This window comes from Erpetoichthys calabaricus, chromosome 6 (genome assembly GCF_900747795.2).
Source record: "Erpetoichthys calabaricus chromosome 6, fErpCal1.3, whole genome shotgun sequence".
NCBI classification, from domain to species: Eukaryota; Metazoa; Chordata; class Cladistia; order Polypteriformes; family Polypteridae; genus Erpetoichthys; species Erpetoichthys calabaricus.
This window is the reverse complement of record NC_041399.2, coordinates 191253965-191280197: the sequence shown is the minus strand read 5'-3', so window position 1 is coordinate 191280197 and position 26233 is coordinate 191253965. Positions and strand designations below refer to the sequence as shown.

General features: G+C 38.1%; 1 protein-coding gene across 5 annotated transcripts in view; it reads right to left on the bottom strand.

The window, feature by feature from the left end:
* The window catches only part of nktr (natural killer cell triggering receptor), a 56311-nt gene extending 34226 nt beyond the window's left edge, over window positions 1-22085 (bottom strand). Inside the window, exons 1-4 of one of the 5 annotated variants that reach the window (XM_051929129.1) lie at window positions 21976-22085; window positions 14896-14976; window positions 10032-10106; window positions 3465-3572 (exon numbers count right to left, since the gene is read on the bottom strand). In XM_051929129.1, coding sequence (XP_051785089.1) covers window positions 3465-3572; window positions 10032-10106; window positions 14896-14953 — 241 coding nt within the window. In that variant the 5' untranslated portion in view covers window positions 14954-14976; window positions 21976-22085. Of the gene's footprint in view, window positions 1-3464; window positions 3573-10031; window positions 10107-14895; window positions 14977-21787; window positions 21887-21921 lie in introns of those variants that run through there. The other 4 variants (XM_051929130.1, XM_051929128.1, XM_028804193.2 and 1 more) reach the window with 4 other exon arrangements.
* Window positions 22086-26233: the final 4148 nt, after the last annotated feature.

The following is a 26233-nucleotide window of genomic DNA, read 5'->3' as shown; positions in this document are numbered from 1 at the left end:
TCTGGAAAATGTTTCAGATTGCATTTCTCAAGGACCACTTGCTTCACTTACAACCTTCTTCCTTCTTCAATACAAAGTTTGAATTCATGTTGAACTCCGAATACCATGATGTTGGTACATGTAAGTTGATGTTAGAGGATGGACTGGCCATGTTGGCAATACCCCTGTGTTAATTCTAGAGATAGTATTGAGCAGGTGAAAGAAATTCTAGGCCAGTGACATCACTGGTAAAATGTTTTCTGCTGATTTTTACGAAACTGCTACACTGTTATATACCACTATATTTCAAAGATCCCATATGAAAGAGTGTTTTTTGCTATTATGATATATGAAAATGTGACTGCTCCCCTTTAAGAACACTAAGCTCATGAGTTCCTCCAGAAAGACTGGAAACCTGACAAAAAGCAGTGACATGGTCAAAGTTGGACCCTCCAGAATAACAGATTTTATGCACCTGGATCAAAATCATCCAAAATGATTTACTCAAATCAAAACAAGAAAAAAAAATAAAAATCTTTTTGCAATGGCCGCCTCAAACAGACTAAAAACCTGACGGTTAAAATGCAGAGGGCAGTGTAGTCTAATAGGTAGTATATATCCAAGATCACAGAGGTGGAAAGGCTGCAAATTTGAAAAATTTGGTTCCCATTAAAACACCAGCTCCTTATGTCAACCTGATCTCCTGAACAAACCAAAGAAATATACCAGTTTTCAACATAAAGATGCGTGTTGTTGTATGTAAACTTAAAGCTAGAAAGGGCATCCAGCAACCTAAGATGCATTCCTCATCTGCAAATCAAGCTGTTTTCCTGGAGATTATCAGGCAACTAAAGAGACTGATAAAACTTTGAAAGCATACAATAAATGTGGCTTACAGAGTGCATACAAAAAATCTGATGAAAAAACTGCAAAATGCAGTCAATTTACAATGGGCACAATCCATACAGTGCATCCGGAAAGTATTCACAGCGCATCACTTTTTCCACATTTTGTTATGTTCCAGCCTTATTCCAAAATGGATTAAATTCATTTTTTTCCTCAGAATTCTACACACAACACCCCATAATGACAACGTGAAAAAAGTTTACTTGAGATTTTTGCAAATTTATTAAAAATAAAAAAATTGAGAAAGCACATGTACATAAGTATTCACAGCCTTTGACATGAAGCTCAAAATTGAGCTCAGGTGTATCCTGTTTCCCCTGATCATCCTTGAGATGTTTCTGCAGCTTAATTGGAGTCCACCTGTGGTAAATTCAGTTGATTGGACATGATTTGGAAAGGCACACACCTGTCTATATAAGGTCCCACACCTGACAGTTCATGTCAGAGCACAAACCAAGCATGAAGTCAAAGGAATTGTCTGTAGACCTCCGAGACAGGATTATCTCGAGGCACAAATCTGGGGAAGATTACAGAAAAATTTCTGCTGCTTTGAAGGTCCCAATGAGCACAGTGGCCTCCATCATCCGTAAGTGGAAGAAGTTCAAAACCACCACGACTCTTCCTAGTGCTGGCCGGCCATCTAAACTGAGCGATCGGGGGAGAAGGGCCTTAGTCAGGGAGGTGACCAAGAACCCGATGGTCACTCTATCAGATTTCCAGAGGTCCTCTGAGGAGAGAGGAGAACCTTCCAGAAGGACAACCATCTCTGCAGCAATCCACCAATCGGGCCTGTATGGTAGAGTGGCCAGACAGAAGCCACTCCTTAGTAAAAGGCACATGGCAGCCCACCTGGAGTTTGCCAAAAGGCACCTGAAGGACTCTCAGACCATGAGAAAGAAAAGTCTCTGGTCTGATGAGACAAAGATTGAACTCTTTGGTGTGAATGCCAGGCGTCACGTTTGGAGGAAACCAGGCACCGCTCATCACCAGGCCAATACCATCCCTACAGTGAAGCATGGTGGTGGCAGCATCATGCTGTGAGGATATTTTTCAGCGGCAGGGACTGGGAGACTAGTCAGGATAAAGGGAAAGATAACTGCAGCAATGTACAGAGACATCCTGGATGAAAACCTGCTCCAGAGCGCTCTTGACCTCAGACTGGGGCAACAGTTCATCTTTCAGCAGGACAACGACCCTAAGCACACAGCCAAGATATCAAAAGAGTGGCTTCAGGACAACTCTGTGAATGTCCTTGAGTGGCCCAGCCAGAGCCCAGACTTGAATCCGATTGAACATCTCTGGAGAGATCTTAAAATGGCTGTGCACCGACGCTTCCCATCCAACCTGATGGAGCTTGAGAGGTGCTGCAAAGAGGAATGGGCAAAACTGGCCAAGGATAGGGATGCCAAGCTTGTGGCATCATATTCAAAAAGACTTGAGGCTGTAATTGCTGCCAAAGGTGCATCGACAAAGTATTGAGCAAAGGCTGTGAATACTTATTTACATGTGATTTCTCAGTTTTTTTTTTATTTTTAATAAATTTGCAAAAACCTCAAGTAAACTTTTTTCACGTTGTCATTATGGGCTGTTGTGTGTAGAATTCTGAGGAAAAAAATGAATTTAATCCATTTTGGAATAAGGCTGTAACATAACAAAATGTGGAAAAAGTGATGCGCTGTGAATACTTTCCGGATGCAATTTATATAACTGAAAAAGCAAAGCAGAATTGAAGGAGTAAATACTGATATGGAAAGATATTCTGTATTCATCATTAGTCCTCTCATTTACAGACTAAGACCAAAGTAATGTTTGCAGAAGAGAAAAATGGATTGCGTAAGAAACATGTATGTCTATGCTTAGATATAGTACTTAAGTAGCGAGAGTAAGGTCAGCATCAAACAAAAATTTTCTGCAATATATGGATACTCAACAACCTCTTGTAACTTGCTCAGATAAAAATCAAACAGGTTTGTATTTATTGCACTGAATCGCAAGGTGTAGTTCTGACCTGCATAGCACTAGGTAATTCAAAATATTTTTTACCATATGTAGTGTCAGAAGCAGCAGTGAAGTTAAGCAGCATCAGCACAAGAAACTCAAAATTCCATAATATAAAAAAAAAAGTTCCCATGCTATTGTGGAGTCAAACTTTGCAATAATAAGATTAAACAGATGATTAACAGCCAGAATTTAAACTATAGTATATAGGGATAAACAAGGTATGCAAGGGAGTACAGCAGCTGTCGCCCATTGTCACTTACAAAGCAGTCTCCCCAGTAATGAAAGGAAAAATGTCTCAAACTATAAGATATTTGAAACCGACATCTGGCAAATAAAGAAACATGGTACAAAGTTATAAAGGATAGTGATGACAATCCAGAGGATTCAGAATTAAACCAAAGGATCAAAAAAAAAAAAAAAAAAAAAAGACAGAGATAAGACATGGGATTGATATGGCAAAAACATAAGCCAGTGGAAAAGGCAGAGGTTTGCCAGATATATAGCAAAAAAAAGACAGAAGGAGTGAGTAAGGAGTTATGCTGTGATGAACAATGTTAAAAAGTCCAAAAGGCAATTACCTTCAGTAAAATCGCCTCCCTGGATCATGAAATTTTTAACAACACGATGAAAAGTGGAACCTTTATAGCATAACTTCTTGCCTGTAGTTTTTCCAATCCCCTTTTCACCTAAAAACACACACATTTTTTCTTGTTTACAATACATATCCAAGTATTTAGCTATGTGCTACAATGTTTTTATTTGAAAACATAAAATGTACTATAAAGACAGAAAAAACTATAGTTTAATAAGCATACTCTACAAGCAATGTACACTTTTGATGCAATGACTGATACTGTATGCATGCTTCTGTTGTATAAACATTTGTGGCAATTTAAACAGTGTAATGCTCCAACTGGCTGAAGAGGTTCTTGATGTTTAAACCATTTGGAGACAAGTGAAACCTTTGGAAATAAATTCAGTTGCAAGTCATCACCTACAAAAGGGCACACCAATAGAACAAGATAATATAAAATGGCTACTTTGATACAGACTGAAACAAAGGACCCAGGGCTTCATGTATAAAAGAACAAAACAATGCTGCATAAGCCCATTTCTGTGCTGACTTTGAGAGGCATAAAAAATAAACTTGGCATAAAGCCACACAACTTTTCAGCTGAGTTTTGCAAAGTGGCAGCACCCAGCATCAAAGCAGTGCTACTGTTCTGTTGTTCACCTTTCTTCTTCATATTCACATCCATGTCGCATGCTTTATCAAATACACCGAAATTAATTGCATATAATTTACTTGATTGTAATGATTCTGTAACAACATAATGATGCATGGAATGGCCAAACTAGTCCAACTACCATGGCTGCTTTAGCGCTATTAGAAGACATTGCAAATGGAAGAATTAGAAGAGAGTGCACATTTATAGATCATGATTCCTGGTTTCTAAGTCGATTTCGATTTCCATATGCTACCCTCTCGGAGCTGTGTGCTGAACTGGCACCGGCTTTACAAAAGCAGACTGAGGAATTGTGTTGCATCTGCTCCTTTGCAAGTTCTGTCCACTCTCAGGTTTTTAGCCGCAGAATCTTTTCAACATGAACTGGCTGACTGATCGGGTATTTCTCAGTCATCACTGAGTCGCACCATGCTTGCTGTATGGAATGGTATTATCCACTTGTCACCCAGATATATGAGATTTCCTTACACCGTACTTGAACAGGCACACATCAAAGCGCAATTCGCAGCAAGGTCAGGTTTTCCAAATGTAATCCCAGCAGTCAAGTGGACACACATTGCTATTGCAAAGGCGCTGGGCAAGTTACATTAGTCAGGGATGAATCACCAAAAGAACGAGCTGGCATTACATCATATACAGCTGGAGAGCCTATAAAAACAGCAACTCTGCACAGTCACAGGTGCTTTTTCCAACTAGTGTGACAAAAGGTGAGCAGTCCTTTTAAGGATAGTGAGGCACCTCAAAGAGCCATATAAAGAGCAGAAAAAACGATCTGTTGTGGTACTTTGTGCTGATGCTACACTAGAAAAGCTCCTTCACTGAATTAATTTCCTTATGTAAATAGAAAGCATTTCCACTCTATTAATGTGCTGCTCTGTTGTGTGCAGAAAGTGTTGCATTGTTCAAGGATGTAGCATGCTGCATAATGTGGCACACAATCGTGGCTTGCCCATATCTGAACAGATGCAGTATGATGAACCGGACCCTGACCCACCAAATCATCAGCCAAATCAGATAGCACTATACTTTCATTTGAATGTAAAATGAATGTAAAATAGGTTATCAGATGCAGGATTTATTTTTTAATCAATTCATGTAATTTATGGTCAATATCACATGGTACAATTCTTATATTGCTTAGTTCATTGGCCACATCTCTTACAGCATCCATTACTGCATTTTGTGATTCCTGAATAGCGCCCAACTGCCCACAGCCAAATGGTCACCCAGTGGTTTCCGAGGCAGAGTTGTGCATGCAGCCGGCACCCAAAGATGTGTTAGGCACAGCAGCACCATCGCCTCGTGGGTTTGTGTCATTGACACAGGGGTCAACATTCGTAATATTGTCCGAAACAGTATAAACAGACAGTGGGCTGTGACTCGCTTTTCACATGGACTTTGATATCTGACAGCTTCTTTTTTACATTCTCGTATGCGAAGTATAGGGAAAGTATTGTAATCATCCAAAGATTCGATGTCAAGATTTTGATGAATCTCAACATTTTAGACCTCCCTGACCTTCTCATATAAGAAGTATAAGGAAAGTATTGGAATCCTCCAAAAATTCCACTTCAAGATTTTGATGAATCTCAACGTTTTAGACCTCCCAGAGTTCAAAAATACCATTTTTGGAATTGTCCGAGTGTGTGTGTGTGTTTATGTAAACACGACAACTTGAGTATGCTTTCACTTAGGTCAACCAAATTTTACATAAATGTATTAGGTACAAAACATGTATTTCTGACAACTTTTGGGCTATTTTCGTTAACCAGAAGTAGTATTTTACCTTTCATTCATGCAGCTGCAAAGTCCGATTTATTCAACTTTTATAATAATTGTTCAATATATTATTAATTTGATTTGATGTTGATGGTTCTTTAATATACATAATATAAGAATATAATCATTGTCTTGAGGTTTACTCCTCAAATATCCATCCTCATATCTGAGTATACGAGAAAGTCTACGGGAGACCACTCCTGATTTTTTTTATTATTTCAGGCACTGTGCAACTTACTGAACTTGAACATTCCAGAGTCTCTGTCACACTGTATTACTCCATTAACTTCCTTTTGTTGCTTTCACCACTGCTTATGCCAACAAATACGGAGTTTTTCCTTGCCTCCAATTAACATTCAATGAAATTCTTTTTTTTTTTTTCCCCCACATGCTTTTGCCATTGTCTTTTAACAAAACACGGAAAGGAAGGGGCAATTTATATTGATTTGCACGTTCAAATATGTGAAATTCTGGGAGGAGTAGGGGTGGGGCTGTAGGCACGTGCATCTGGGTTAAATTTCACGTTTATTGAGATTTATAAAGGGGAAGAGCATGGAACGGAGGCCACCAGTATATACAGTACAAAAAAATATTTCAACATACAAACTGCAGACAAAGAAAATATTTTGCATAATCTATTTTTTTTTTTTTTTTTTTTTAAACATTCATCATTAAATATTCTAATTATTAAGCACTAGCAAAATACCCGCGCTTCGCAGCGGAGAAGTAGTGTGTTAAAGAGGTTATGTAAACATATATATACATATACATAAACACATATATATACATATCTACATATACACATATCAACATATATATATACACATACATATACAAACACACACACACACACACACACATATATATAGATATATATATATAGATATATAGATATACAGTGATCCCTCGATTTATATCGCACTTCGCCTTTCGCGGCTTCACTCCATCGCGGATTTTATATGTAAGCATATTTAAATATATATCACGGATTTTTTGCTGGTTCGCGGATTTCTGCGGACAATGGGTCTTTTAATTTCTGGTACATGCTTCCTCGGTTGGTTTGCCCAGTTGATTTCATACAAGGGACACTATTGGCAGATGGCTGAGAAGCTACCCAGCTTACTTTTCTTCTCTCTTTTGCGCTGACTTTCTCTGATCCTGACGTAGGGGGATTGAACAAGAGGGCTGTTCGCACACCTAGACGATACGGACGCTCGTCTAAAAATGCTGAAAGATTATCTTCACGTTATCTTTTTTGCAGCTGCTTCGTGAAACGACATGCTGCACGGTGCTTCGCATACTTAAAAGCTCGAAGGGCACGTATTGATTTTTGATTGAAAAACAAACTCTGTCTCTCTCTATCTCTCTCTCTCTGCTCCTGATGGAGGGGGTGTGAGCTGCCGCCTTCAACAGCTTTGTGCCGCGGTGCTTCGCATACTTAAAAGCCAAACAGCCCTATTGATTTGTTTGCTCTTCTCTACCTCTCTGACATCTGCTCCTGAAGCGCACTCCTTTGAAGAGGAAGATATGTTTGCATTCTTTTAATTGTGAGACGGAACTGTCATCTCTGTCTTGTCATGGAGCACAGTTTAAACTTTTGAAAAAGAGACAAATGTTTGTTTGCAGTGTTTGAATAACGTTCCTGTCTCTCTACAACCTCCTGTGTTTCTGCACAAATCTGTGACCCAAGCATGACAATATAAAAATAACCATATAAACATATTGTTTATACTTCACGGATTTTCTTATTTCGCGGGTGGCTCTGTGAATGTAATTACCCCGATCTACATGGTGTCAAATAAACAAACCACACGCCGTGGCGCAACGTTAGGGGGGGGGCATCGCCTCTGGCGCTGACGTCCGAGGTTCAATTCCCGAGAGGGAGTGCAGTGGAGTGTGTACGCCTGATGAGCCCAGAATGAGGGCGAAACACGTGTCGCGTACTCTTTGCATTTATTTCACAGTAAACTATTTCATCTATATATATCTATATATATCTATAATCTATATATCTATATATATCTATAATCTATATATATATATAAAACAGCCTGTCCGCTGTTTTATAAACGAACGCCATATAAGGCCGTCCTTTCTCCTTGCTTAGCGGTTCTGTATTCTTTTATTGTTCGTTTATTACGATTGTTATAGTTATTGTGTAGCTATTTGAGACTCACTTTTCGGTTCAGGTACCCATTTCCTTTATGTTTTCCGCGGATTCGCCGCTATTTTTTGTTCGTTTATTACGATTATAGTTATTTATTGATTCCCTTCTTTAGCTGACTGCCTGCTCATATAAGGCGCTCTGCTGTTTTTTTGTGAAGCAGCGTTTACACAGCTTTTCCGCTGTTTAATAAACGAACGCCATATAAGGTCTTCCTTTTTCCTTGCTTCGCCAAGGAAGCAGCCTTTTTATTTAATCCACGGGTTCTCCGCTGTTTTTTTGTTCGTTTATTACGATTGTTATAGTTCTCTTTGTATACCACGTTGTCAGTTCAGTACTCCGGTTGTAATATGACCAAGCTGTGCAAGCTTACTGTTGAGAATGCAACGTATAGTTGTACAGGAGAAAAGCAATCTTGCCTCAAATCAATGGCAACCTTTTGTAGGTCTATGAACTTAATTTAAACTTTAGGTTTACACGGTGCTTTGTTTCCGAAGTACCTGCACTCATGAATATGTCTGTATGCGTCAGTCGCTTCATATGTTCACTTGAGCCGCTCTCTTGTGTGATGTTGCGATGTCCACGGCTTTATTTAATGTTGGCTAAGACCCGGTACTTAAAAGTTTCTCGTACTGCGTTCACAGTCAGTTCACGTGATTACGTGGGTGGCGTGATGACGTGATTCGCAACTCCGCCTCCCACGGCCATGGAGGTGCACTCTATTACAGTATATGGACAAAAAAGAGGTTCCAGTTATGACCATTACATGTAGAATTTCGAAATGAAACCTGCCTAACTTTTGTAAGTAAGCTGTAAGGAATGAGCCTGACAAATTTCAGCCTTCCACCTACACGGGAAGTTGGAGAATTAGTGATGAGTCAGTCAGTCAGTCAGTCAGTGAGGGCTTTGCCTTTTATTAGTATAGATGCTGTAATTTGTTTGCAGTTAGGATACACTTGCGTTAAAATTTAAGAATATTTAGAAACATATAAACGTACATTTTACCTTATAAAGACATATACTAATGCACTGGTATTAACTAACCTGCCATATTTTTTAAGCTTTGGAAATACAAATGTTTAACAAAATGCTAAAGAATAAAGAAACTGCATTAATAAAGGAAACACTCAACAAAGAAGAGATAAATGCTCATCTTTAGTCCTACTCAATGCAATACCTTAATCAGAGGTAGGTTTGGACCTTTTATTTAATTCATTTATATGTTTGTACCTTCCCTAGTCAGATTTTAAAATGTTCCCATAGTATGCATTTTGCTTTTGCACAAACGTCTAGACAGAATTGTGTTCTCTCTTAAAGGAGAACTTTTGAATGTATAAATTAGCTTTGTTTTACCCTATAGATGATGTGTGTTGTGTAGAAAATATGTCTGTTTCTTCATTGCAAATTATCACATATAAAAGGCACCATGATTATGAAATAAATAAATAAGATGTACATCACAATTAAAAGCGGAAGAAATTATGTTTCTTTGCAGGGCAGCATGGCTGATGCTCTGTGATAGAGTGAAAAGCTCAGAAATTAGAGTCTGAGTGCAGTCACTGTTCCTTGGGATCAAGATGAGCCAGTTTAGATAGTTTGGGTTATATGGTAAGGATGGCCCAAACCTTGCAGCTCCTATAAGAGCAGAGACCCTGCAGCAGACCCATTACACACCGAAGAGATTATATTTCTCAGGTTTGAAAATGTTACGGTATTTAAGGAGAAGACCAAATGAAAATAATACACATATGGCTAATAGTGTATCCACATTTTTTGATAAATATTCAAAAGAAATAAGTCAAAATATGCAAAGATTTCAGTTTAAACTACAAATTAGACTGTAACTGAAAGGTAAATTGCAGTGGCAATTCATAGCCGATGCATTCCTTTAGGGCTAGCACTGAGCAAATCTGAAGAACAACAATACTTAAACAGAAAAATTTTACTTTCCATACCTGTACATAACCATAGAAAATTTTTGCATGTCTTTGGACAAACATCTGAAAAAAGCTGGAACACAATACGGCCCACTAAATAAAGATAAAGGCAAAAAGTTTAAGATTTATTTTAAACAGAAACTGATTAAGGCATTGTCAGTTCTTACTTTCTATGTATGTTTTTATCAGAAAACATTCAATTCATTCAGTCTCAAATTTAATTCATTCAGATGTATTAATATACTTTCATGTTCTATGAGATATTTACTGTAATTTCATTATCTTGAAATTAAAATGTACTTTATGAATGCTTGATCATATTCTTTCAGACAAGTAGTGCATAACATAACCATACTAACATAATAAAGTCAACCTGCATGCTAAAGGACCACTCTACAAACCACACATTGACAAGATAAAACATTTTTACTTTTGTCAGACGGAGTCCTTGCTACAATTTGGGTGAACCCTGTAACATTCTGCTCTTGCCAGTTTCTTAATTTTTTCCTGCCTCCTGAAAAATGTTCAGTGTTCCTGTGGCCCATGTTATTCGACTTTACCTTCAGTAAACCCATCAGTCTTGTGACATTCTAATCATCACAACGGAGGAGTCACTTGTTGGAAGGCAAGCTAAAGTTCAGCCTTGCTGTGGGTACCTCACTACAGGTCACTAAACCAGAGTAAGGTTTTTTTGAAGCATGATTCATGATGCATTTCTTCCTAAATCAATCATGAGTAAAATACAAAGATTACAAAGATTTGAGGGAACAGTTATTGATATATCAAGGCTGCAACTTTTAAAAACTACATATCAGAGAGAGGTGGAGTATAAACTATAAAATTTCATGCAGCATACTACTTTGTTCCTAACACACAAAACAGTAGATGCACAAGAAACACGATGACTCAATTGAATAACACTGCTGCCTCACAGCTCAACAGTTCAGGGTTTAACAGTAGAATTCCTGAACCCTACAAAAACGTTGTAATCCCAGGCCACTTTAAATTCCTTCACAATACTTCATTTTGTAAATGTGTCAATCAGCACAAGCAGCCTGCTATCCCATCCCCCACTAACGCAGCTGAAGTTCTCCCAGCCCAAGTCTCTTTATCTGGGTGTGAGATGCCTTCAGTTGTATAGGGTAAATAATGTATCGTTATTTGGAATACATGCATTTCATGTGTTCCGTACCTACAACGATCTGGGTAAATGTTGGATGATAGGAAATCCGTGGCAAGAAATGTTGAACACATAACTAAAACAAACTTTTTCCATGTTATAGTAATGAAGTGTATAACGTGTGAAGACTTTAGTCCAAATATCAAATAAACGTGCGCTTTTATTCAAGAATATAACCAAAGAAAAAGAAATCAATTTACATGTTGCCGTCAATGAGTTAAAAACCCAAGCTCAAATGTCAATTGACAGAAAACTGATGTCTTCTTGGATGGTGCAGAGGTAAGAACTGCTGCCTTATAACCAAAAGGTTGTGGGTTCGAGTCCAAGTGTTCTTTGTTTTGAGTAGTGAGCTGCTATTATTATTACTAAAATATAATAAAAACATACATTTGATTTGAGTCTGAAACACCCGGTGTAAATGTTTGCGACCTGTAAAAGATATTGCTAAAGGGATATAAACAGACACACAAATGCTGGTGAATCAGGTCTTCTAGGTGTCTTGTTGTCACTTGAATTTTTTTGTTATTCAGTTTTATTCTTCAATAAAAGCACACTCGTTTTGTTATGCCTTTGCATAAGTGTTTATTTTATATTCCAGTAACCACTTGAATGAGATCAAATCTGTCCCTGCCTCTTCTTTTTGGGTGCATACACTGACAGCATTGCACTGCCAGATCTAAACACTAGCATGGAGAATTGTTTGCGTACTAAAGTGACTTTAGCTGCAGGTGGATGGTCCCGTCCCATTTTATTTATGGTGCCAAGCAGAGTTGTGTTGTGGTGCAGCAGTCTATTAGCCAGTGAAAGCAATGTGAAGAAGTTGTCTGTTGTTATGGTTCTGCCTTTGACCAGAAATGGCTCCATAAGCTTTATGACCACAGTCTCGGAAAGTCTTTCTCCCGAGGGACGACTGGGATCTTTTTCTAAATAAGGAGTGGCATTGCACATGTGCTTTGTCACCAAATCTGCCTCAATCCAAAACTTTACGCCAAATTTGTCAGGCTTGGTTAAGATGTATTGCAAGGACAATGGATTTTGGTTGGAAACAGTTGCTCATCAACAGTAATATGTTGCCCTGGGTTGTAACTGAAAACACAGTTCTCAACAAAACATTGCCAGATGTCCAAGATCACAGCAAATCTGTTGTTTTTCATATGTTCTGTACAGGTGTCTTTGTTGTCAAAGCGCAAATGTTGCATGATAGTCCGATTGCGGCCATAGTATCTTTGATTGCCGGTAAAACAAATAGTTCTGAGCAGGCATCAACCACAGCACCAACTGTGGTCATTGCTGCTCTTGTGAAAAGAATGGAGATAAACGCCATCAATTCAAAGAGGGAGAGGCAAGTTCGTTGTACCACGTGAACGTAACTGACAGAATAAAAATTTACACCAGGTGTTACAGACTTAAATTAAATGTTTTTATTATATTGTAGTAATAATAATAGCAGCTCACTACTCAAAATAGAGATAGCAGTTCTTACCTCTGCACCAGCCAAGCAGACATGTCAACTTCCTGTCGATTGATATTTGGGCTTGGGTTTTTACTCATTGACAGCAACATGTAAATTGAATGATTTATTTTTCTTTGATTAAATTCTTGAATAAAAGCACACTTGTTTTGTTATACTTTTTAGAAAGTGTTTATTTGACATTTGGACTAAAATTTTCACACATTATACACTTCACATCATTATTTCCATGTTTCTGTTTTAGTTATTTGTTCAACATTTCTTGCCTTGCATTTCCTGTCATACAACATTTACCCAGATCGTTGTAGACACTTAACACACATGAAATGCATGTATTCCAAATAACGATATATTATTTACAATATACAAATCAAGGAACCTCACACCCAGATAAAGAGAACTTGCAAGTGCTGGGAGAACTTCAGCTGCGTCGGTGGGTGATGGGATAGCTGGCTGCTTGCTGCTTGTGCTGACTGACACATTTGTGAAACTGATGAAGAGGTGCAAAGGAATTTAAGGTGGCCCAACAATATGACTTTTTTCAATAGGCTTCAATGATTCTAGTGTTAAATAAAGATTGTCTCTGAACTCTTGTTGCAGAGGGTCACTAGCTCTATTTTGAATCTTACCCAGATGTCCATGCTTCTCAATATATCTGTAAGGGAGAGCCCAGACAATACCATACATATTATGGATGAATATTTTGTTAGTTATAGTATGTATTTTAAGAGTTTATTTATTTTTGTATTTTAATGGTCACTAAATAATAAGCCTACAAAACTACATTTTGTCAATAAAAAATGAGCAGGAAACACCAGCGGTCTATGGTTTAATAATAAAAACACCAAAGTTAACACTTCAATTTAGAACACAAGGCCCTAAAAAAACAGAAGGTGCATCCGTGCTAAAGGCAAATAATCAAATGAGCAAAGTCTATATTGCATAAAACTACTAAAGGGATAAAGTAATAAAGGGTAGCTTAAAAATTCAAAGCTCTTCCAAAAATCATTCCAGTTAACTACTTGTGCTTTCAGATAAAGCCGAATGTTTATCATCTTTACTGCATAACCATTATAATAGGCAACACATAATATAACAACATTTTATCAAGGTGGAGATTTTACACTGCAAGAGTTACTAATTTTGTCTTAATGTCAAGTATCCAGACACCAGTGAGACATTTCACATACCTAAGAATTCTAATTCAGTACTCTGAGCCAGGGGTAGGCAACGTCGGTCCTGGAGTGCCACAGTATGTGCAGGTTTTTGTTCCAACCCAGTTCCTTAACGAGAACTCAATTATTGCTGATGAAGCACATATTGCTTAAGTGACATTTTAATGCTTCATTTTAGTGGTCTCGCTTGTTAAGGTTCTCCAACCTTAATTGCTTATTTCAATCTTAAACTGCTGCATTCAGTGTTTTAATTGCTCCTTATTAGCAATAAGATGTAAAAGACAAAGCAGCCAGCAGTTCTCCAGCTAGCTTTTTTCCAATTACATGTGTGTGTGTTCATCATGCATGGTTTGATTTAATAAAACACTTAATAGAAAAATGTGACAGACTGAAAATGATCTGTTTTAGGCTTCAAATCATTTGGATGATATCCTTGGAAAGGAAAAAAATCTACGATATAAAAGCCTTACATTGCACAGACTAACAAGCCATAAAATTAAATAAGGTCTGAGATTGGCAATGATTGGTTTCTAATTAAGCAATTGGGTTGGAATGACAACCTGTAGCCACTGCGGCTCACCAGGACCGACATTGCCTACCCCTGTTTTACATCTTATTGCTAATAAGGAGCAATTAAAACACTGAATGCAGCAGTTTAAGATTGAAATAAGCAATTAAGGTTGGAGAACCTTAACAAGCGAGACCACTAAAATGAAGCATTAAAATGTCACTTAAGCAATATGTGCTTCATCAGCAATAATTGAGTTCTCGTTAAGGAACTGGGTTGGAACAAAAACCTGCACATACTGTGGCACTCCAGGACCGACGTTGCCTACCCCTGCTCTGAGCTATAAAATATAAAAAATACATTTTCAGCACCAACAGACATGCATTCATCAAGTATATGAACAACAAATCTGTAAAAATAAATATATACCCATTAAGACATAAACAGTATTTACCAAAATAAAAAAAAAAAAACTTGACAGCAGGAAAAAAAAAAAAAACTTTAAAAAGGAAATAAACCCATAATTAATGTTAAACAAGATGTTATACCTGGCTCTCTGTTGATTTCTACATCAAAATAGCACTGGGGGCGGTCTTTCAACCCCATTCTGAATACTTCATCTGACAAACCTGGAAATTAAAAGAACAGTTCCTTGAGTAAAAATGTTTGCTAGTGCTACAGAAAAGGAAGATTCTGATAATGTTTTAACAAGTGTTCCAACATATAGCAATTGGTAGTCCATTTTGATATGGAGACAAGCACTTAACAAGCAGCAAATATAACTATGTTTTGGAAAAAAATGTTTGGGGTAAACATGGTATATACTGTATATTAGGGTACTCTGGTTTGCCTCCTACTTCACAGACACTAGAATGTTAAATTAAGCAATATGTCTAACTAACCTAGCCTAGTGTAATTAATGTGGCATGTCCAGTCGTGGATTGGAGCTCCCGTCAGGTCTAGTATCCATTATGGGTCTGATAATGCCTGGGTAATGTACTAAGCGGGTTAAGCAAATGAATGGAGAGAACAGAATCAATGTTTGCAAGACATTACAAATCTTAAAAAACATATGTACAGTAAACTTTTACTTTTAAACCTTCTATGCTGTATATCATTACAGGACATGTTCAAGATACGTGTCTTGACTTGGTTAATTAATATAATCAAACGTTGTTTTATAAAGCAGTCAAATTCAGTTGAGTAAGTTTTCATCAAGATTCATATATTTTAATATCCTTTAACTTAAGTTACCTATTTCAGATTTCCTATATTCTTTTCGAAGGATGTTAGAAATAAGTATAGAAAGAAAAAATTACTATATAGGCCATCCATTCAAGCAGAACTTTGAATTGAAATAACAGAAAATAAACATTTTTATATATTTGAAATCTTTGCTTCTTTTAAGTTGCTGTTACCACAATCACTGGGAAATATACAGTGCATCCGGAAAGTATTCACAGCACATCACTTTTTCCACATTTTGTTATGTTCCAAAATGGATTAAATTAATTTTTTTCCTCAGAATTCTACACACAACACCCCATAAAGACAACATGAAAAAAGTTTACTTGAGGTTTTTGAAAATTTATTAAAAATAAAAAAATTGAGAAAGCACATGTACATAAGTACTGCGGTGGGTTGGCACCCTGCCCGGGATTGGTTCCCTGCCTTGTGCCCTGTGTTGGCTGGGATTGGCTCCAGCAGACCCCCATGACCCTGTGTTCGGATTCAGCGGGTTGGAAAATGGATGGATGGATGTACATAAGTATTCACAGCCTTTGCCGTGAAGCTCGAAATTGAGCTCAGGTGTATCCTGTTTCCCCTGATCATCCTTGAAATGTTTCTGCAGCTTAATTGGAGTCCACCTGTGGTAAATTCAGTTGATTTGACATGATTTGGAAAGGCACACACCTGTCTATATAAGGTCCCACAGTTGACAGTTCATGTCAGAGCACAAACCAAGCATTAAGTCAAAGGAATTGTGACCTCCGAGACAGGATTGTCTCAAGGCACATATCTAGGGAAGGTTGCAGAAAAATTTCTGCTGCTTTGAAGGTCCCAATGAGCACAGTGGCCTCCATCATCCGTAAGTGGAAGAAGTTCGAAACCACCAGGACTCTTCCTAGAGCTGGCCGGCCATCTAAACTGAGCGATCGGGGGAGAAGGGCCTTAGTCAGGGAGGTGACCAAGAACCCAATGGTCACTCTGTCAGAGCTCCAGAGGTCCTCTGAGGAGAGAGAACCTTCCAGAAGGACAACCATCTCTGCAGCAATCCACCATGAGCAGCCAGACAGAAGCCACTCCTTAGTAAAAGGCACATGGCAGCCCGTCTGGAATTTGCCAAAAGGCACTTGAAGGACTCTCAGACCATGAGAAAGAAAATTCTCTGGTCTGATGAGAAAAAGATTGAACTCTTTGGTGTGAATGCCAGGCGTCACTTTTGGAGGAAATCCCATTGGGATTAATAAAGTATCTATCTATCTATCTACAGTGAAGCATGGTGGTGGCAGCATCATGCTGTGGGGATGTTTTTCAGCGGCAGCAACTGGGAGACTAGTCAGGATAAAGGGAAAGATGACTGCAGCAATGCACAGAGACATCCTGGATGAAAACCTGCTCCAGAGCACTCTTGACCTCAGACTGGGGCGACGGTTCATCTTTCAGCAGGACAACGACCTTAAGCACACAGCCAAGATATCAAATATCAAAGGAGTGGCTTCAGGACAACTCTGTGAATGTCCTTGAGTGGCCCAGCCAGAGCCCAGACTTGAATCCGATTGAACATATCTGGAGAGATCTTAAAATGGCTGTGCACCGACGCTTCCCATCCAACCTGATGGAGCTTGAGAGGTGCTGCAAAGAGGAATGGGTGAAACTGGCCAAGGATAGGTGTGCCAAGCTTGTGGCATCATATTCAACAAGACTTGAGGCTGTAATTAATAATAAAATAATAATAATTCATTACATTTATATAGTGCTTTTCTCAATACTCAAAGCGCTATCCACACAGGGAGGAACCGGGAAGCGAACCCGCAATCTTCCAGAGTCTCCTTACTGCAAAGCAGCAGCACTACCACTGTGAATTGCTGCAAAGGTGCATCAACAAAGTATTGAGAAAAGGCTGTGAATACTTATGTACATGTGATTTCTCAGTTTTTTTATTTTTAATAAATTTGCAAAAACCTCAAGTAAACTTTTTCACGCTGTCATTATGGAGTGTTGTGTGCAGAATTTGCACTGCTGCTTCGCAGCAAGGAGGTCCCGGTTGTTCCCTGCCTTGAATTTGCTTCAGTTTCTTTTCAAAGTCATTTAAGATGTGGGGTTTTGTTATGCAGGGTATTCACCCTGCGATGTGCTGGTGACCCGTTCAGGATTTGCTCCTGCCTCGCACACAATGCTTGCTGGGATAGGCGCAGCCCTGAATGGATGGCATAATTAAATATGTATAACGATTTTTTTAAAGTTCTGAACACTCAGTGGTCTAAGTTTATAACTAGTTTTAATTTCACAAAGACGTTTATCGTGTGGTGACTGGTTATGTGAAGAAAGAAAAAGGAAGGATAGGAACTGCGGGTTTGGTACATCAGCATAAGAGCAATACATACACTAGCAGGGTCAACATAGCCTAACAAAACTCCACATCCTATATGACTTTGAAAAAAAAACTGAAGCACGCCGAGTAAACCCACCAGAAAAACATGCAAATTCAAGGCAGGAAACACCCGGGACAACCTTGCGGAGACTCAGCAGTGCACCCTCAAGGCCACCATGCCCCCACATGTTTAATACATGCTTTAATGCATTTCATCATGAAAATGATATCAAGTATTTATCTTAGTATTCTAAATGTTCAGGGAGCAGGAATATCACGAAATTAATATATTCTGTGTGGTGATTGCTGCCTGCGCCTCCTCTTAATACAAGAGGAAGTCAGTTTAAGAAGCACGTAGCGATTAACATGGCTCCAGAACACTTAACACAAAGCATTTAATGTGCTACATAACTTATGACAGTGTTTGAAAAAATCTTGTAAATTAAATATTCATTTTAAGATGAAGTTTAGTTTAGGATGTTCTACTTTAATGACAAATTATGGGAATAAAGTCAGTATGTCAACTTTAAGCTCGTCATAAACAGTGAGAATAAAGTAGAAATGTCGAGAGTAAATTCAACATGTCATCACACAGTATTGAAATAAAAAAGGAAACAAGTACAACTTGACTTGCAGTATTATCCAGTAGTATAGAAACAGTATTCACACATTTGAACATAATGGTCCACATCCAATCTTTTAAAACCAAAGTATCTACAGACAACAGACACGGCTCCTTTTTTCAGCAAAAGTTCTTCTGTGTCATCATGTTCAGCTTTATCGCCTGCTACAGCTTGTTTCAGAATGTTCTCTGTCCATTTTCACTGTTCAATACCTCCACTAACAAATGTATTCCGTTGCATTCGTGTTTAGCGGTGCAGCAGCTGAAAAGGTCCCCCTTTAAACAGCTTCCCGCTGCACCACGTTCTGAACGTTGTTTAGGCTATTTAAACCGGTGTTGCAGTATAAGAAAAATCCTTATCATAACAAAAATAAAAAACGGTTTTTGGTATGAACTGGTATACCGCCCAGCACTAGTGTCTACTCTCAGCTGTTGTCGCGAAGGCAAATTCATTTCTTCCACTTATGCCTGCACTTGTCCAGGGAACAGTTTGCGTAACTCCATTTCTGTGTGTCTTTGTAGAACGAACGTCTATCGAAGTATGTGGTAACTCTTACAGTTAACAGGCTCCAAATAATTCCCAAGAATATCAATATGCTTGTATCACTAAACAAAAATACACAAAACTACCTTCAAAAAATATACAATTTGTGACACATTCTTCCTTAACATTAAAACAAATTCTTACACATATAACAAATATAACTTTTTCTGAGAAATGTATGCTTATTTTTTGTTATTAAATAGGATATCTATTTTTAATGAATAACGATTAGTAACTTAAAAGGGTTAACTATCAATTATGAAATGTGTTTAATTTTCACATCACTAATAAATACATATAAATTCAAACCATTCACTACATGATTTCAAAACAACCTTTTTGATCCTGCAACAACATGTCAAACTCTTTGCTACGACACCTCTTTATATAAATGTTTTTAAACAAATAGTACAAGTAAAATATTTCAGTTCCAGAATAAAGGTTAAAGTATCACAGACATTATGTGGATTAAAATACTATTGTCAACACCTCTGAGATTGATGTTGAATGTATGCCAGGGGCTAAAGTGCTGAGCAGCAATCATTGCATGGAAAAATAATATTGTATGCTACTGTTACAACCTTCCTAGCTGATGTTTAAATATTAATCAAAGATACTTGTATCTTACAATATGTCTAATCGCCTGGGTCACCATGCAACTCACCCTTCCCAAGTCACAGATAAACTTTCAGTAGTCAAGTAGCTGACCTACAAATCTCCACATGGCTCTGCTCCTAAATATTTCCAGTATCTGATCTTTCTAGAGGTCACTTCTGCCTACAGTCTGTCTATTGAGTGGACCTATCACTTTACATGATTAACATATATATTATGATTCTCAGTTCTTACTTCTAAGCTGTGGAATGAGCTTTATAATGACCAACATCATTCTTGACATGCCTACTGAGGTCAGTTACTACAGATCTTCAGATAGACTAGGATAGCCTTTCCTCAACTCTAATTGCATAACTGCATCCATAGAAGGAGGGCGGCACGGTGGCACAGTGGTAGCGCTGCTGCCTCGCAGTTAGGAGACCCGGGTTCGCTTTCCGGGTCCACCCTGCGTGGAGTTTGCATGTTCTCCCCGTGTCTGCGTGGGTTTCCTCCGGGCGCTCCGGTTTCCTCCCACAGTCCAAAGACATGCAGGTTAGGTGGATTTGTGATTCTAAATTGGCACCTGGTGTGTGCTTGGTGTGTGGGTGTGTTTGTGTGTGTCCTGCGGTGGGTTGGCACCCTGCCCGGGATTGGTTCCCTGCCTTGTGCCCTGTGTTGGCTGGGATTGGCTCCAGCAGACCCCCGTGACCCTGTGTTCGGATTCAGCGGGTTGGAAAATGGATGGATGGATCCATAGAAGGATGTTCTGTGAGAAGGTGGCATGAAATAGGCCTTGGACTGTATGTACCAAGAATTATGCAGTTGACTGGGCGAGCTACGAGTGGTGTTTGTAAGCAATACTGAAGGTACTATGGCCTCCAGTTGTTGCACTAACTCAATAATTTTCTTAAGACTGATCTTCTACAAAATACAGTTAACAAATGACAGAGAACTGCATTTAATGTGGAGCACATGACATGTGGCAGTAGTTGGTTCCAAGCCAACTTTAAAAGGCAAGTAACAAATGTTGAAATGGACATTAATTTTTACAAGCTCAATTAATCAGAGAAAGCACTTCCTAAAAACTTAAGTATTTCGTATAGTGCATAAAACAATAACTGATTAAATCAGATAGGCTCCAGGAACAAATATGCAACTTGGAATATGTCCTGACCGATAAATGATTTTATGACAGTACCAACCTAGTAGCCTTAAAATGTATACATATAAAAGATGTTAAAGAAAAATGGTTAAAACCCCTGAAAACATCTATAAAAACCACCATTTTCACACTCTATCGTTATCATAGTATGCGATGTAAACGAACAATTTCCACCATAATAAATCAGAGATTTGAAAAATTATTAATTACCATTAAGTTTTGAGTAAGAACTATCTGAAAAATTACTCAGCGTTTCGGCTGCTGGGACAAATTTCAAGTAAACTGACGCACCTTCAAGCCCAGGTAACGTACAGATATCACAGGTAAAGTTAGTTTGAGAAGTCGATTTAATATAAACCGGTTGAACAATTTGCATTAATTTCGCCGAATATTAATACTTCCGGATACTAAATCCAAAACAGCCACGTAATCATGCAACTCGTAGCTTTCCACCATTTGTAAACTGTAGGTAACATTTAGACCTTTTTCATCTGGAGCATACATCTAATCAAATGTCTTTTTTTTTTAAAGTCGGTACTGCAGATACTCCACTAAGATGCAGATCTCTATACACTAAGCCGCATACCATCGACTACAACGGGTAAGAGATTGAATGACTACTGTGATTTCAAAATAATGCTGCAATCACAAATGGACAGAATCCATCGACCTGCACTTCCAAATGTACAATGTTTTTTTCAGTTTGTGCTTTTCCAAAAAGCTCCATGTCTTTATTTATGCTGTGCACGCCATACGCATTCTTGTAATAAAATGATAGCTTCAAAAACCTTCAAAGACCATCCAAATATGTCTAATTACAGATCGAAAGCAAAAGTAATGGAAATGCTCAAAGCAGATACGCACACAGAACTGTAGCAGTAAATCATTAAAAATATAAACTGGAATTGGAACTATTTCCTTACCAAAACGCACTAGCTCTACTTTGCCATCTTGACACTCGGGAGACTTTAGAGTCCCATTTATTCGGTTAACAATGCACACAGTGTGTTCCGGGTAGCTGGCACTACGCATTCCCTACCAAAAGAATACTGCTCACCTTCTTGAGCCCCTCAAAAAACACAATACCTGATTATCCCCTCGTCGCATTTACCTGCGGGCTTGCAGACGTCCTCGACGGCTTCAACTAGTCATACTGTTGACCTGCAGAACGTCAGCGACAGCGCGATATCTCTTCCTCTCCCGTGATACACCCATGGGTTGACGGGAAACTGGAGGAACCGGTTCAAGCGTACATTTCTCTGAGCTACTTTCGTTACACGTTGGTGTAACATGAATGGGAGAGGCGCTGTCAAATTTTAGAAAGAGTCTCCAGATTTACAGAGGCGGTATTACAGACGGTAGGCAAAAATACCACAATGTAAAAAGAATATATTTTACCAAAGAAAAAGGTTAAACCAAAACAAAATTCTTGATGTAGTAATTATTTTGCAAGGCAAATTATGGGTTTTATGCCATACTAATGTGACAAGCGACCCTACACTTCTAAATTAAAATGCAAATAAAAACCAAGTTAAAGATAAGGAGCTGTTGATACTTCTTATGTTTTCAAAATAGTTACTACTTTAAATACCGCAAAACGTTACAATATATTTTATCCTGAGTGTTCCTATTTCCCTTTATGTTAAACTCTGTATTATTATTAAAATCAATAACCAGCAAAGCTTAGATTGGACTGACTTTATCTGGCAATGCTGCAAGTGCTAAGGTGATAATTACGAATGAGTTAAGTGCTAATAATCATGTTAAATTCTGATTAACAGTCCTTGCTACATACAAACATTAATCCTTAAAGGCGACTTGTCTTCTCTCATCGAGTATCAATATGCTTATTAAAAACATTTGTCCAAAATATTTACTCTTACACACTGCCTTTACTCTAAGTGCTGACCATATTATGCTAATCACTTTTTCTAAAATGTTCTATTACTTTATACCAATTGCTGTTCAGGGTAGGTCCAAAACAATTTAAATTCATAATAATAATAATGACAGTAGTTGCAAATAATCAATCAGTACTCATTGCTCATGAAAAGAGATCATTTACCTTGCTGTGCATGCAGATAATTAGCACAATAACACAGGAAAGGTATGGGAAAATAAATCAATATATATATGTCATTGCATCACATGCCCTATAATTGAAAATTTGTTTGTATTTAAATGCCTTCAGGGTAAGCCAATGCATCACATCATTGCATGTTGAGACAATGCTTTAGACTAAGATAAAATTTTATATAAGCTTAACATCCATCCATCCATCCATCCATTTTCCAACCCGCTGAATCCGAACACAGGGTCACGGGGGTCTGCTGGAGCCAATCCCAGCCAACACAGGGCACAAGGCAGGAACCAATCCCAGGCAGGGTGCCAACCCACCGCAGTAAGTTTAACAACATTGATTTATTTTACCCATAACTTCTTGCTAAAGCTAGTTGTTCTTGTACACTCTTTTGTTGATATCTTTGCATCCTTTCCGGAGTGTTGATTCTGTAGAAAAATCACAGTCTACCTTTTATTAGTTAACCCCCCTTTTGTACAGCATATCTTAGTATGGAACACTACCTAGACTGGAAGCAAGTGCTCATGACCTGCTATCTTAGAGAATATGTCTTATTTTAAATGTTCTTTTACATTTTCTAAAAGAACTTTCCTTTTGTCAGAGTATGGGCAGTACTCAAAAGGAATGTATTGTACACATTATACTAAATCTGAAGACGCTTTCATTGCACCTATTCATACTTATCATTTTTTCACTTTGAATTCAAAACATATACATTTATACACACTGTTATCAGTTGCTTCATCCTTTCAAACAACCCCACATATTTTCACACATTATCTGTAACAAAACATATCCTCAGACTCTTAAACACTTTAAATACACTTCAGTCACAGAGATCTATTTTACATAATGCACAACATACTCATCATTACTGAAACTATCTTTAAAACATTTAAACTCATTGAAGTTTTATTTTCTAGTATTCACTGTATTAAAGCATTAACTGTAAACACTCTTTGTCTCTCATTTCCTTTTGTTGGGCCGCAGTGCTAATCACTGTGCCACCACCATACTGTCAGTCAGTCATTGTCCAACCCGCTATATCCTAACACAGGGTCACGGGGGTCTGCTGGAGCCAATCCCAGCCAGGACAGGATGCAAGGCAGAAACATATCCCAGGCAAGGCACCAGCCCAAAGCAGGGCACACAAACACACACCAAGCACACACTAGAGACAATTTAGGTTCGCCAATGCACCTAACCTGCATGTCTTTGGACTGTGGGAGGAAACCGCAGCACCCAGAGGAAACCCACACAGACATGGGGAGAACATGCAAACTCCACGCAGGGAGGACCAGGGAAGCGAACTCAGGTCACCTTACTGTGAGGCAGCAGCGCTACCACTGTGCCACCATGCCGCCCACCACCATACTGCCCTTTCTTAAATTACCTAACAACTTATGTAAACCATTTAAAACAATATCCATAACATATGCAGTATAAAAACTTTCACATTTGGAACCTATTTAATAAGTCAGCTGACACATACACACTAGAGTTATCTATGCTCAATACACACACACTGTACTTCCCAAAAGCATCACAGTATACTCCACATCATACACTCATACCAGCAGCATTTTATTCTTGAAAGAAATTGTCTCCTTTGTGTTTTTTCTAATTATCAAAAGAACATTTTTCCTTAAGACTTGATCAGGGTCTGAAGTAAAGATGTTTTGCTCATTTATAAACATTTTCATAAGCAAAAGTGCATATGTTATCCTTTTACAAAATATTACACATATTCAAAACTCATTTTAACCCAAATTAACTCAGAGCTCTAAAAATTTATATCAAGACATTTCGAAATTTGTGTGCACAATATATTTTCAGCAAAGACTTTGAAATTTCAGTTTAATACAAGTACATTTCAGACAAAGTCCCATTCACACATCATTTCTTAAGCATACAACAGCATCTTCAAACACATGGAGCATTCTTTCAACATGTTTTAATCACTATTTTTATCAACCTTAGTATGTATTAGTTCCATAAGTGCTGCTATAGTTAACATTTTCTACATTTGTCTGATCTATGTAAACTGTTAAGTTACCATTAACTTATTACAAATAATATTATGTTCCCTCTGCGGTGGGTTGGCACCCTGCCTAGGATTGGTTCCCTGCCTTGTGCCCTGTGTTGGCTGGGATTGGCTCCAGCAGACCCCCGTGACCCTGTGTTCGGATTCAGTGGGTTGGAAAATGGATGGATGGATGGATTATGTTCCCTAGCATGCATATTGGCTGTCTGATCTGGGCACAGGGGCAAAAGACTAATCAAACTATCCAATAATTGGATATATATATACAACTGAGAAAACCCTGTACAGATACAAAACACCATATACAAATACTACACAAAAACATGCAAACCTACAATCAAGCTCAGCCCTCAAATTGTTAGAGAACATAGAAACACTAACCAGTGCTGCATGTTAAGATGTAAAAAGAAGCAAACAAAAAACAAACTCACTTTGCTGAATAGAACATACAAACGTACACCCCAGTGCCTCTGATGACATAACCTCCGATTGCTGCTAAGAGTTCTAACAAGGAGCATAGGCCGCAGAGTCTAATCAGCCACAGAGAGAACATATAAACTACTTTATTTTTCCATGCGATTTGCCCTCCCACTGGTTGCAACCTTTGAGAACTTAGCTATTTTGAACACACAGGTATTTTAAGTCACATAGGCATTTTTAAAGCTATACAGGCTATTTGGGATCCCTTTAATCTTCACAATATCACAAAGAACACCGGCTATTTTCCCTAAGAATTTACAACTTTGTAGGGTGTAGTAACACAGTCTGTTCCAACTCAGCTTTAAGATAGACAAAAGGGTTTTTAAGTAATTAACAGAATTTAGGACACCATTTGTAAATTGTTTTTTTCAACTTGCAAAACTTAGTTTACTTTAATTACTGAAGAACATCTGTAGGTTGTAGCCTATTAGTTGAAGGAGGACCATTTGTAATATTCTGAAATGTCCTTTTCTACATTTTTGCTAACCAAAACTTTAAATTCAAACTTCTGGCAATAGACCGTTTCAACATTTTTAGGTCATGCATTGCATTTAAGAAGAGGTACTCTAAAACTTTTGACTGGTAGTGTGCTTATATATATATAAAAAATAATGCTGGATATCTATACTGACATGGACTTGGTAATGTGTTAGGAACGAAAGGATGCCACATTGTTTGATGGAAATGAAAATGATCAGCCTACAGAGGGCTGAATTCAAAGACATCCCGAAAATCAAAGTGAAAAAATGATGCGGCAGGCTAGTC